The 14,350-nt window shown below is 45.3% G+C and overlaps 2 protein-coding genes across 2 annotated transcripts in view; one reads left to right on the forward strand and one right to left on the reverse strand.

The window, feature by feature from the left end:
- The window catches only part of LRTM2 (leucine-rich repeats and transmembrane domains 2), a 9,490-nt gene extending 3,688 nt beyond the window's left edge, over positions 1-5,802 (forward strand). Inside the window, exons 3-4 of the mRNA XM_009995207.1 lie at positions 2,120-2,710; positions 5,101-5,802. Of these exons, the coding sequence (XP_009993509.1) occupies positions 2,120-2,710; positions 5,101-5,555 (1,046 nt within the window). The 3' untranslated portion in view covers positions 5,556-5,802. The remainder of the gene's footprint in view (positions 1-2,119; positions 2,711-5,100) is intronic.
- CACNA2D4 (calcium channel, voltage-dependent, alpha 2/delta subunit 4) overlaps positions 1-14,350 on the reverse strand; it is a 136,117-nt gene that overhangs the window by 48,253 nt on the left and 73,514 nt on the right. The window lies entirely within an intron of this gene.

Raw genomic sequence — 14,350 nt, forward strand, 5'->3', positions numbered from 1 at the left:
GAGCACAATATCTACTGAATGGAATTAAATATCAGCCAGCTAGATAGTACCTGCACTGTGCCAGTCCACAGGCCATAATCTGTTTTCATGGCAATCTCTGCTATTGACCCCAACCTCTGCATTACAAGAAAGGACAGAGGTACTCAGGGTAAAAATTTCTCTTGTATTTCACCATAAGGATCCATAATACTCATTAAAAGAGCACACTGATTGGCATGGCCTGGGCTGATGTACACCTGAGATCTCAAATGTATGACAGAAAAAAATTATTGAAGGAATTGTGAAGGATGGATGAAATAAAAAAGATCAGAGGCATTGTCTCTCCTTATCCCTTGGTCCTTAATAAAGCCATATAGCATAGGATCCAAGCTGTGTAGTCTTCTCAAGCTACCAGTCCAAAAATCTGTCAGTTCTCACAAAGATCACTGGGAACACAGAAAGACCTGACATAGGATGACAGAATTTGAGTATGAAGGCAGCATCATTGACAGAAACCAAGTCGATATGAAAAAATGGGTGATGGGGCAGACTAAACCCTAGAGAGAGTGGTATAAGGGAAGAGAGGAAGAGCATGGCTGACTGCAGAGCTCTTCCACAGAGAACTTCTCCATAGCATGAGTCTCCACTGGCTCCCTCTGCTATGACAATCCTTTCAAAATTCCCTTGGGGTTAAGCATGTTGGTTGTTCGGAAAAAAACCCACAAAAATCCATCAGGAAAGAAGAATCTGGTTTCCAGTCCAGGAAAGAACAGCAAGACAATAAATGCATCCATTTTAGCTGCCATTCACCCCTAAAAAGACTCTACCAACCCCAAGTGACTGCCTTCTCTGAAGAAAACTGAGAAATGGAAAGAATGTGGCATGACATACAGACAAACCTGCTTCAGTTTTAGTCAAATGCTCAAACTTATCACCTTAAAAAACAGTGAGGGAGCTGAATTTGCTTCCCACATTGAAGAAACTAATTTCAATTCCACAAAAGGAATTAAGATGAAAGATGCAAATGTTTTACATAGTCTGCTTAAACATAACTCCTACTCCTCTAATGACAGGAGGCACAAAGCTTACTTTCCTGTTGCTGATGCTTCTTTGTCACAGAAATGAGAGTTTTAAAAGCCACTGGCTCCCAGGTAGAGTTGGTAACTAATGCCCTGACACCACTCAGGATCTAGACCCATGTCTGGAATGGTGATCCACAACAGCTCTAAAAAATGCTGCTTTGTGCATTGCCTGACCTTACCTTTGAGACACTGCAGGAGAAGGAGAGTGTGTGCTAATGCTTTTCCTATCACTCCAGTCTTGAACTACTGACCTGCAATTTTTGCCTAATCTCCATTGCTATGGGAAATTTTGGACAAAGGAGATACTTGTGGGGTTATTGCTGTGGGATTCAGAAACTATTTTGAGAGCAATAGCAAGTACAGGGTGTCCAGTGCTTTAGGGTCTCCTTGTTACTTTTTAACAGCTTTCTTGGTCATCCCTTTGTAATGTAATCTAATTAATAAAAAAAGTCATGGCTCACCCAACACACTGCAGATATGGAAAGCAAATGATACCCTGACTTAGAGGCTGAGACCTGAGCCTGACCTACCACAAAGATTAGGATTCAAACTGCAGGAGCACAGCTGAGATGTAGGTTGTTTTGTTTTAATTTTTCTTACAAGCTTTTAATGAACATGTCTATTTCTGAAAAGACAGAGCTTCTTAAATATATACCAGTTCCTCCTCTCTCAATCCTGACCATTTAGAAAGAGCTGTCCTTTACCAGAGGTGACATATTCCACCAGTCTCTCCTTCATTCTCCTCTGACAGCTGCCAGTGCTCTGGTATTTGGCAGCAAAGTCCTCTGGGATGCACTGTTCCTACCTGCTTGTGAAATTGGATGGATATTTACTTGCTTGCTTATAAAAGCGAGGAAACTCATACTGCCAGGGTACAAGCCAGCAGTAGTAGGATGTAGCTGTGAGGAAGGTCACAGTGTCTGCGGGACACTGTGAGCAAGAGTCCTGCTATGGGGCTCATTCTGTAGCCTCAGCTTTGTTCAAGGTAGTGATGGGTGAGGATGGGGAAGCACTGCTCTAATACATGCACTGTCTCTTCCCTGCTTTTCACCCACCAGTGCTTGGATGCTGGCTGTCACTATGTGCTGCTGAGTCCTTCTTTGCTTGCCCTTCCTCCTGCAAGTGTAACAGTGGCAATTTGGAAGTGGACTGTAGCGGCTTGGGTCTCTCTTCCATCCCTTCAGACATCCCCACAAACACCAGGACCTTCCTCTTTCTCAACAACAAACTCAGCATCCTTCCAGGAGCAGTGTTTTCCAACCTCTCTGCCCTACAGAGACTGGATCTATCCAACAACTTCTTGGACCAGCTTCCTCAAAACATCTTCAGTGACCTGGGGAACCTCACGGAGCTCCAGCTGAGGAACAACAGCATCCGGGCCTTGGACAAGGACCTGCTACAACACACGGCCCTGCTGCGCCAGCTGGATCTCTCCATCAACGGCCTGGCTCAGATACCCTCGGGCATCTTTGATGACCTGCCTGCTCTCCGCTCCCTCTCTCTCAGGTCCAATCGCCTGCAGAGCCTGGACAGGCTGACCTTTGAACCGCTCATCAGCCTGCAGCATCTCCAACTTGGGGATAACCCCTGGGAATGTGACTGCAATCTCCGAGACTTCAAGCACTGGATGGAATGGTTCTCCTACAGAGGTAGGTGCTCCTGCAGGGGGAGCCAAGTGCAAAAGTGCTGGTCTTCGATGGAAAGGCAGACAAAAGCAGGCAGGGAAAGATCATGGGCAGATACATCTGGCAGCTCAGGCTGACCTGAATGCCAGATCTTAGCCAAGAAGCACAAGGACTGTGCTACAATGCTAAGAGAGAGTTTAGTGACAGCACACCTTCATATAGCAACACTGCCAGGCTGAGAAGTCCTCTTCAGCCCTAGAGCTCCTATTTCCTTCACTTCCTTGTTATTTTTCTAATAGGAAAGATAACTTTTTTTTCTTTTATTTTTTCTTCCTCTAGGAAAGAGATTTCCTCAAATAACATCAAAGTTTTAGCATTTCCCTTAAGCCTTTTCTGCCTAAGGAGAAGAAATACTTTTCACACTTGAAAATAACCATCCCCTTCTCCTTCTTAAGCCAGGAGAACTAATAGCCAGATTTGGCTGTACAGCATCAGGTTTGCTTTCAACAAAAGAACCATAACCGCTCATCAGCCTGCAGCATCTCCAACTTGGGGATAACCCCTGGGAATGTGACTGCAATCTCCGAGACTTCAAGCACTGGATGGAATGGTTCTCCTACAGAGGTAGGTGCTCCTGCAGGGGGAGCCAAGTGCAAAAGTGCTGGTCTTCGATGGAAAGGCAGACAAAAGCAGGCAGGGAAAGATCATGGGCAGATACATCTGGCAGCTCAGGCTGACCTGAATGCCAGATCTTAGCCAAGAAGCACAAGGACTGTGCTACAATGCTAAGAGAGAGTTTAGTGACAGCACACCTTCATATAGCAACACTGCCAGGCTGAGAAGTCCTCTTCAGCCCTAGAGCTCCTATTTCCTTCACTTCCTTGTTATTTTTGTAATAGGAAAGATAACTTTTTTTTCTTTTATTTTTTCTTCCTCTAGGAAAGAGATTTCCTCAAATAACATCAAAGTTTTAGCATTTCCCCTAAGCCTTTTCTGCCTAAGGAGAAGAAATACTTTTCACACTTGAAAATAACCATCCCCTTCTCCTTCTTAAGCCAGGAGAACTAATAGCCAGATTTGGCTGTACAGCATCAGGTTTGCTTTCAACAAAAGAACCATAGGAAACAGTGTCACTTAGGAAAATACTGCAACTACTACTTGCAAACCCAAATTAAACCTCAAATTAACAAGCCAAGCTCCAAGTCAGACTGGCTGAAAAAAACCTGTTATTTCAAACCAAGCAATTTTTGACAAGTTTGTATTTCCAGCTTTTCCTTGAAGCATGGAAGGCTGGAAAGGTAGGTATCACTCAGCAGCAACGCCAGTGGGATGACATGTTTGCAGGAGCTGCAACTCAAAGAAAGATGGCACATTTTACAGGAATGATGACTGAAGGCCTGACCTTCTGTCACTGGAGCCAGTGAGTAGGAAAGGGTCTCAAATCATGCAGACAGCAACAGTCAGCTGTGACATCCCTGCTGATCACAGTCATGCTGCAAAGAGATTATCTATGCCTATGGCTACACTGCAGTCTGAAATATGCACTTGTGTGAGCAGAATCAAACAAGCATACAAGTGCCACTTTTATCTTTTTTTTTAGGTTTGTTTCCTTTCTTGACACTCATATCACAGAGATGATGGAAAACACACGGAGTTAATTTTGCTTTTTTTTCCCCTTCCAAAGAAATTGCCCAAACTCGCTCAAGCATTTGTTTCAACATCTGTCACTATTTTCACAGAGGGGGGATGGATGAGTTGTTAGAAGATGGGCCTGTGTGTCTGTTGTTATTTTGAGAAGATACAGCCTGGTCCTATCATTTTGCTTTTATTTCTCCTTTTCTAAAATGGTTCTACTGACACTTACATAACTTACTAAACAGTATGAGGCTGACTTAATAGATGGTTTCAGGGGCTTTCATGTCTTGGCCTGAAAGATGTCTATTCAGATATCATGCACCATGAGCTCTACCGTCAAACCCAGCCTAGGCAGAAGCATCCCAGCCAGCTGCCATGGTTGAAGCTGTTCCAGCTGTGGAGGGCTAAGGCATGTAAAATGTCTGCAAGTTAGGCAAAACAATAATTTTAAAGGATACCATGTCTGCTCCTTCCACCACGCATGGGAAGGCACAGCCATTTCTCCCTTCCTCTACCTTTGACAATCACTGAGTATCTGGCAGGCTCTTTTGAATACTCTCTCCACTCAGCAATGCATTCACTGGATTTTACAGTCCTACTGCTATAATCAAGCAGTTCCCCACTTGATAACCATAATGCTGCTATGCTTGACTTCTGTAGGACAATATTTAGCAGATGTGAATGGACTCATAGGAACTTACCCCACCTAAGGACCTAGCTCTGCTGTCACTGTACTGGGATGAAGCTGTGGTTCACTTCTGTTATCTCTATTGGAACAGGTGGGAAAATCGATCAGCTGGCCTGTACCCTGCCCAAGGAGCTGAAAGGGAAGGATATGCGAATGGTGCCCATGGAAATGTTTAACTACTGCTCCCAGCTGGATGATGAGAACAGCTCTACAGTGCTGGACAATACTGGCCCACCATGCACGAAAGGAAGCCCAACTCCTCCCAAAACTAAATCAGGCACAGAAACAGAAGTGGAGCCCAGTGTGGGATGCCCTCAAAAACAGCGATATAGGCCTGTGAGCGTGCGCCGGGCTATAGGCACTGTGATCATCGCAGGGGTGGTTTGTGGCATTGTTTGCATCATGATGGTTGTGGCAGCTGCTTATGGTTGCATCTATGCCTCCCTTATGGCCAAATACCACCGGGAGCTGAAGAAGAGGCAGCCACTCATGGGTGATACAGAGGGTGAACATGAAGAACAAAAACAAATCTCTTCTGTGGCATGAAACTCTTCTAGGAATGAAGGGACAGCAATGAACAAAGGTACCTGAGAGCAGTTAAGCATGAGGCCCTCCCAAAAAACCATCATCCCAGACAGACAGACTGTGCTATTGCTCCACTCACCCAAGTAGTACAACATGCTTCTGGGGGGTCAGGGCATCTGGCTCAATTTCCATTCCTCTGCCCCAGGCCCATTTTGTGCCCTTTCACCCTTGGGCCCTTCCAGACAAATAAAGTAGAGTCAGACCTCGAGTGCTTGCTGTGCCTCATGCCCTTGCACAGAGCTTCCCTCACATGCCTGCCGTGGAGGCAGCTGGCACCTTCTGGGAACCTGTGTCATCCTCTCAGCTTTGGTCCTGAGTTGTCCTGTATTCTATCAAGAGCTCTTTGCAAATGGAAAGCAGCTCTGTGAAAGCTTATGTGGGAAGCAGGACACCAGAAGTGTCCATGCTTCACTGTTAGAGTCACCACCGTTGCGTGACACTAAGTTGCTGCCCATCCTGTAAGTCAGTGCTGCAGAGAGCACATCAGAGAGGAGGGAAGGTCCAAAAGGGATGACAACAGTCAGGGCAAGATTTCCCGTCTCACTTTTAAAGGCGGAAAGACACCTGTATCACTCTAACACCCTGCCAGGAAGCAGTGCTCCTCTTTTTGCTCCTGGCCAAGTCCAAATCTGCAAGCTGACACATGTCATCTGCTATAAGTACACAGATAGAGAGCTGTCCTCCTGTACACACACACACACACAGACTCATTCTGATCCCAACACGCACACACAGTCAACCCCAGCTCCAGACATCCAAGTACCCCACCTGTGCATGCAGGGCCACATATGCCCATGCTGATCTGCCCTCTGCATGCAGCCATGAATACATCCAGCCACTTCACCTTCCCATCATAACAGTGCATAGCACCTTCTGCTTCAGACAAAATACATGTACCCAGACACTCAGGAGCTAACAAAAACATCTCAGTCGCAGTGCAGAGCCAGTGGAAATGGGCACGAGAGGATGAAGAGAGGCACAGCATAAGTCTGTGGAAATAAGTAGACAGCATGATAAAAAAGGTGTGTTCTTGTCTATTTTCTGTGATAAATGGAGAGGGTATGAACATGAAGCCTCTGTTTCGAAATATCTGATTGGCAGAGCAGAAGTGGTTCTCTCTTTCTCAGAAGAAGGACTAGAGGAGGAGGTGGCTCACCAGCCTTGGTAGTGTAGGCCATGCTGAGAGGAGTAAGTACTGTGAGCCTAGGGGAGGGTGGTGAGGGAAGACGATACACAACCCAAGGGTTGGCATGACTGACAGAGAGGCAAGCCTAGTGTATGAAGCAGGACTAGGCAGCTGGGGTGACTGGAGAGAGGGATCACAATTCTGGAGCGTCTTGAGGTGAAGGCTGAAACCTGGACCACATTGTGGCATGGGTGGGAGAGCCCAAGAAGGGTCTGGCATGGTAGGCAGTAGAGTCCACAGCCCTCACCATCATTGTTGTGTTCAGTGCTATCTTCAGCTGCATGTGAGTGTGCCCATACACACAACTGTGCACACTGCCACTGCCATGTAGGGTCACTTCCCCTAACCAGATTTTAAAGCCCTCAGACTGCAGTGCCTCCTATTAGCCTTGGCTCTCTCTAACCTGACAGGAAAAAATAAAAAAGGTGAAAAGGGAAAAAAAATAATACGAGGAACTCAAGATAAGGACTCATTTTGTATTACTGGAAGTGGGAGAGTGCACATTGCCATGGTAACGTGCTCTAACCCGTCACAGCGGGTATTCCTGGGCGAGGAAGATGACACCAGAGGTCGTGCATCCACAGTGCCTGCGGATGGTGTGATCCCTGCCATCAGGAAACAAGCTGGCAGTCAGCTCAGCTTTGTGGGGTGTTTCACTAGCAACCTGTGTTCAGAGCTCAGCAGGCGCTGCAGTTGGACCCTGCCAGGGCACGTCACCTCCTTCTCCTGCTCCAGCTGGATCCCAAGCCTTTGGATGTCTCACAGCCCTCCTGCTTGCTGCTGCTGGATCCCTGGGGAAGCTAAGTACACTGGCTCCTCACCTCCTTCTGATCCCAGACAGGTGGATGTACTGACCCATGGGCACACAACACCTAGTCTTCAATTAAAACCTGGAGTGGCAAAACCCCTCCTGGCCTACCCAGGGCCACCAGAGACAAAAAGAGACAGGATGCTCTGGACTCTTTTAGCATAACTTCCCTTTGACACAGGGATGTATGGGACAGGGGAGGATTTTCATCAGGAAGCAGAAGACCAGGCTGCCCTGGAAAAGGACTGGGAGAAGCAGTCTGTCCACAGATGTGTGCACACATTGTACCCCCACTCCCAGCACACTGCTTGTGGGGAAAAGGCAGAGGAGGGGCTGGCAAGATGGGAGGAGGAAGGACTCTTCCCCCAGGCATTGTATAGCCACTCCATCCATGCCATCTGCTGCAACTGTAGCCTGAAGGGCAGAATGGGTGCACTGCAGACTCCTTATGAGTGTTATTGCTGCTCCACATTCCCAGCAAGTCAGGACTACACTCTGTCTGCTGGATGCAAACCTCTCCTCAACCTCCCTCTCAGGGGAACTTCTCCCTTTTTACCATATTGGATTCTGCAATCATACTTGAAATGGGACTTGAGTCAGAGTGGTATATTTATAGATCTATATTTTACTTGCATCAAATAATGTTGAAACATTGCACAAAACAAATGGGATCTATATATGTGTGTGTGTGTACATGCGTGTGTGTGTGTGACTGAGCAAGAGAGTGATAGACTGTTTTTACAGGGATGGACTAGAGATAAATGGGAGGAGGCAGGGGACAATACAGGGGCTGGGGGGAGGAAAATCTTCCTTTCCCTTCACCTTCCCTGGGATGTCCTCTTACCCTGACCAATTTTTCTTCGTTGCTAATAATATTTTCTGTATCTTGTGTTGTGGGGCTGAAGATGACCTCGCCCATCCTTTCCTTTTTGTTTTCATTTGTAAGGCAGAAAGTCTGGATTCATCTCAACCCTAGATAAGGGACTGCTATGTTTAGAAACTCACCCAGGAAAAGAGAGGATAGGAAAGGGGAGAAAAGAGAGCTGCTAAGAACCACTGAAGGTGAGCTGCTATGGGGAGTCCCACTGGATAGCAAATACTGTGCTTAGAAGGAGAAGGACCTGTCCTCTTTCATGCAGAGCAGAGTAACAGGGTTCACTGGGAAATGCCCTCTTTATACCACTGCTTGCAAACAGGCTCTTACTCTGTTCCCTAGCACACCTGGAAAACAAGCTGCCCTGGTGTGACTGAGCTGCTGCACTGTCCATAGGCACCCCAGGGAACATGGTAAGTTCCCTGGTGGTGAGAAACGAAGGTCTCCTGTGGGATGCTGGATACAGAATGAAACCCACTGCTCCTTGTGTGCTCAGGCAATGGGTTCCACTGGTGTGTGGGAACAGGGGCTCCTGCAGGCATGGCTAGGCATAAGGGGAATTGTCCTGAGTGCATCCCTTTGCTGCAGGCAGGTGTACCAATGCCAGATGCAGGAAATGGCCTTCTGGGGCAGGCAGGTCCAACGTGTGCCAGGGTGATATAGGGGCTGGCAGGGCCATCAGAAACACCCTGTCTGCTCCCCCAGCTTCCCCTCCCCACACACTCAACTGTGATACAGGCAGGCACATTTATTGCAGGGAACAGATGGCACTTGTAGTTTCTTTTTCTTTTCATTACTGTTTGAGGGAGAGCAACAAGATTTTCTAAAATGACTGAATGGAGGTTTCTTTGGCATGAGACAGAAAATTTTTAAAGGTACATTATATTTCTGGCTTGTTGTTACAGAAGAATAATAAAGAATGTATTTTCCTATGCTCCTTTTTGTTTCAATGATACCTTTGACAGCAACCTTTCCTCAGTTCCCTGTCCCCTGAGAAAGCAAACAATGCAGGGATACAACCAGCCAAATGAAAAAGCCCCTGAATTCCCACATATATGTATGATAGTTTGTATGTAGTGCTTGAACTTGCAATGAACTTGCATATATATATATGCACACATACACTAGATCAGTGTAAAACCTACATAAGCATGTACCTGTAGTGGAGGTGAGGCTGTAGGACTAAATACACAGTCAGGCAAGGTGAGACCCTAGATCTAGAAACACACATACATACACACACACACACAGAGTGCTTCAGGGACACAGTCAGACAAGGGCGATTGTGTAACAAGGATAAGATACTGTGGCAATCAGCTCATTACATAAAAGTAGAAAGGGCCAAATTAATCCCTAGTGTAAGAACGCAGAAGCCAATGGAGTTATATTCAGGTCAAATTTGATTCCAAATGCTTTTTTTTTTTTTAATTAGAGCATAATGTTCAATAAAACACTAACAAATAGTGAGCTAAGGGTTCCTACACCTCCAGATTCTTGACCCTCCTGAGCAAGGTTATTTTGAAATGAATAGAAATTGCTGTCTAATCCTATTGCACCCCCAAGTACACAAGCTGTCACCCCCAGAGCTAAAAGAGTCTCTCCACCAGCTGTTCACCAGCTACGTCTATCACACACAGCTAAGGAGTTTAAATTCCTCAATTCTCCACTTTGAGTGCTAAGCATACAAAATTCATCACATACTCTTCCTGTGATAAAAAGCTCTTCCTGATGTGTGGGAACACAAAAGATGTTAAACCCTGCCACAAGCAAACCCTGGTGCCACCGTACTCACACCACTGTACTTGGGCCATCCTGTTACACTCAGTCTGATCTTCAGAGAGAAACTGGGAGCAGAACCCAGACTCTCTTAATCCAGTAACAGTTGAGGCATCTGCTGTGCTGAAAAGGTATGTGACGCAAGAGAATCACCATTATTGTTTAACAATACGGTGTCTATGACACATAATTTAATCTAATTTTGCTATGTAGGTAGAGGAACGCATACAGATACTACTAAGCAGTTCATATAATACCAGAAATGTAAAGCAGAAAAAAAGCAAAGCCAACACACTCACCTGATGACTCTAGGTTTTTTCAGCTCATGAATTATCTGGGAGCAGCCTGTGATTTTCTACAATTGGATTATCTTTCACTTGGCAAATGTATTTGGCCCACACACATATCTATTCATGCACACATATAACACCACATACATTAATATGTAATTATGTATATGTATATATAATACATGTTAAATATATAAAGTAGAATTCTTCCTCAGTATTTTGATAATCAGCAACTTCCTGTGCTGGTGTGAACAGTGTTTGCTAGCACTGATTGGAAGCACAGACCAGAGGGTCAGCTGCTATTCTCTGATTAGATAAGTTCAAGTCCTAGCATGGGATTTCTGAGGACCAAAAAGGCTTTCCTGTGAGAATGCTGTGCAATACAGACAAAAGAATAAGCAGCCTCTGATGAGTACAATTACAGAATGGAGTGCGAGTAAAGATTTTCTGTGCCATTTTGGGGAGCTCTCCATATCAGATTGCCTTGGCAATCTGGGGACAGCTTTTCTCCCTTTAGAGGGTGGGGGAGAAGAAACTAGAGGCTAGAACTCTCCTTCCCATGGTGGCACTGAGCTGTAGCCAGGCAGAAGCTTTTGCAGGGCACCTGGAGCAAAGCAGAAATCAAAGCATGATCCTAAGAATAACTCTGCCTTGTGTGGTGCTTCTGCGCCAGGACAACAATGTGCTGCTCTTTGGCTCATGGCTTCAAGTTGAGATTTGGCCCTTCACATTAGTTTTTTCTGTGTCCTAACTTAGGAATAAACAGTTGCTGAGAATCAACTTGTAAAGGGCACCAAATGAATGACAAATGCAGGTATTTCATTTGAGGAAATATGCACAGAGGATACACTGAGATATTCAACCAACTCTGCATAAAGCTCAAGGGAAATATCCAGAGTAACAACAATGCTTTGCATTTCTACAGTGCTTGCCTTTGGCAGCTCTCTGGGAGCTTGCAAACATTAATGAATTCACAGAGGCAGACATTCAGAGAGTATAAAGGCCAGAAGGGACTTTAGATCATCCAGTCTGACCTTCTGCATATTGCACGCTACTTGGAAAGTGTGTGGAAAAGAACCACAAACATTATTTGAGGGTGGCAGAAAATGCCTTACTGTGAAAGGCTTTAAAGAGCTCAATCTGTTCAGCTTATGAAATGGAAAATATAGAAGTTATTCTGTAGAAAGTCCAACAGTGTGTACATGTAGATAAGGCAAATATTCCAGAAAGGCATCTACCTTTGATTTAAAAAACATTCAAGAGATGAAAAACCCCCTTTTCTCTTAGTACCTTATTACACTAACTATTCATGCCTACTGTTAGCATTCGTGCTTAACATCTCATTTGAATCTGTTTGGCTTCCTGTCACAGGGTTTTGTTATGCTTTTCTCCCCTAGATTAAAAACCCAAACATTCAGTAACCAGCATTTCTCTCTGTGAACATACTTCATACTCAATCTCTCAGTCTTCCTTTTTGGTAAGATAAGGAGATTGAGTTCATTAAGTCTTTCACTGTAAAGCATTTTCTCACCTCTGGAATGACACTGTAGCCTTCTGTCACATCCCTTCCAATTTTTCCTCCTCCTTTTAGAATTATGCTTCACATCCATCAAAATCTGTGTACTGGATTGTAGATACCCAATTATTGCTATACAATAGTAAATACCACCTTTCCCTACTCCTCTCCACCAAACAATGTCTCACAGCACACTCTCTAGGCTGTGTGAACATAGTTCCTACTTCAAAGAAGGAGGCATTTTAAAATACTCTGGCAAATCCCTAACAAGTAATTTTAAGGGAGCCAGATTATGGGGAACAGGTTCTGATCCCACTCATAACCACCTTTATAGTAGTAAAAATTCACTGGATTTTAAACAAGAGTCTCTAGATCTACGCAATTCTTGGCAAGAAAATAATCTTGCCCTTTATTTGAGCTGATGGTCCTCTTCTAGCAGTTTCCACTTTCTCATGCCCTCACAGTCTCATATGGTTATCTTTCATATATCTCCCACTGGACATAAACATCTTTGACTCCTCGATTATTCTTTCTCTCTCTCCCTTAATTTCATCCTCTTGTGACTGATCATTCCCTTTTAAGCGACTGCCCTGACCAGCTGCTTTTCAGATTCTCCCTTCTCTGATCTCCTCAACTGTCACTTCTCAGCTGCCACAAAACACGCCAGCCCCCACATCCCCATCTGCTTTTTAAATGCTTGTTATCATAAGCAGGGGCTTCTCTGCTCACTCTGTTTCACTTTGCAAAACCCAAATCAGTCAAGAGAAACCACAATGCTGTCAAAGGCTTAGAGGGTGGATTAGGTCAGCCCTGACTTCTGGCCTTCCCAGTGCTGTGCTGGGGCTTTCAGCTGCTGTAATGAGCATAGTTTTATTCAGTCACGACTAAGATAACGGAGTGTGTGAATTACATGGCAAAAAGGCCCAGCCTTGTACTTTGGGAGTGCTGCGGTGAACCAGGAAGGGCCCTGAGTGACCACCCCATGGCTCACTTGCTTGCTGGTAGCTGTACTGTGGCATGGTAAGACAAGGGACTTCAGCTGTTCCCTGATGATGGAAAAGGGACTGGAGGCTAGCAGAGTCTCATCTCTTTATATTCAAGGCACTACCACCTTCTTACAGACTTTTCAAGCCCCAGCTTAAACTCATTTGCTTTTTACCTGAGATTTCGGCTAATGCTGCATTACCCTAGCAGTCAGAAACCCTCTTCTAGTTTTCCACCCTAAGTATTTTCATGGCCTTTCTATACTATGCTGCCTTTATATAAGTCATATGATTTATTTTAAATATTTTCTCCAAGATGCATTTATTGCAGCAAACCTATCTGTTCAAGCCTAGTTGCATGTGGTTAAAACAAGCTGGTTTCTCCCAGGCTCTTCTCAAAAAGTCAGCCTTCCCTGTCCTCTCATCATCTTTCTGTCCTGTCTGTACCTATCTCAGCCTATATTCCTTTGGTCAAAACTGTAACACAAAGTAGAGGTCTCTCAGGGCTTTGGGTAGGAGCACCAATGCATCCCCATCCCCGGTGGGAACACCTGCCCAGGTACATTCCAGGACAATGTTTGCTTCATCCACAGCCACATCAGTGTCACTCGCCATCATTCTACCATCACTAATATAGAAGTTCTCAGCATTTTTTTCCTGAGCTTTCTCAGGATATGTTTGACACTGATCCTACCTGGCTGCCTTTTGGCAAGGATCTCAGGATGAAATCTGGCAGGTGACAAAGGTTCCCTGAATTTCATGTGGGCATCAGGGGACAATACAGCTTACAGTGAGGATCCTCAGTGAGACTTGGCAAAATGGGACCAACAGTTCCCAGAAGGACTGCCTCTAGTCCTGCTTGCTGCACTCTAGGCTAGCTCTCACAGAGTTCCCAGCTTACAGAAGATTTCTAATATTAGCTCTCTAGCATATGACCTTGTCTGTCGTACTACTGCAATTCATTTCGCTGCTAGTACTCCTGCCAAGGTCAAATAAGGCTTTCTCTACGCTATCCTGGTCCTTCCCTGTATTAGCAATGCCTTCTAGTGTTGAATCATCAGGATACTTCACAGAATCACCAAGGCTGGAAAATATCTTTAAGATCAAGTCCAGCCTATGATCTAACACCACCACATGGGCTAGACCATGGCACTAAGTGCCACATTCAGCCTTTCCTTGAACACATCAGGGATGGTGCCTTCACCACATCCCTGGGCAGTCCATTCCAATGTCTAATCCCCCTCTCCATGAGAAAGTGCTTCCTAATGTCCAACCTAAACCTCCCCTGGCACAGCTTGATGCCATGCCCCCTTGTCTTTTTGC

This window comes from Chaetura pelagica, unplaced genomic scaffold, assembly GCF_000747805.2.
Source record: "Chaetura pelagica isolate M959 unplaced genomic scaffold, ChaPel_1.0 scaffold343, whole genome shotgun sequence".
In the NCBI taxonomy this organism is placed as follows: Eukaryota; Metazoa; Chordata; class Aves; order Apodiformes; family Apodidae; genus Chaetura; species Chaetura pelagica.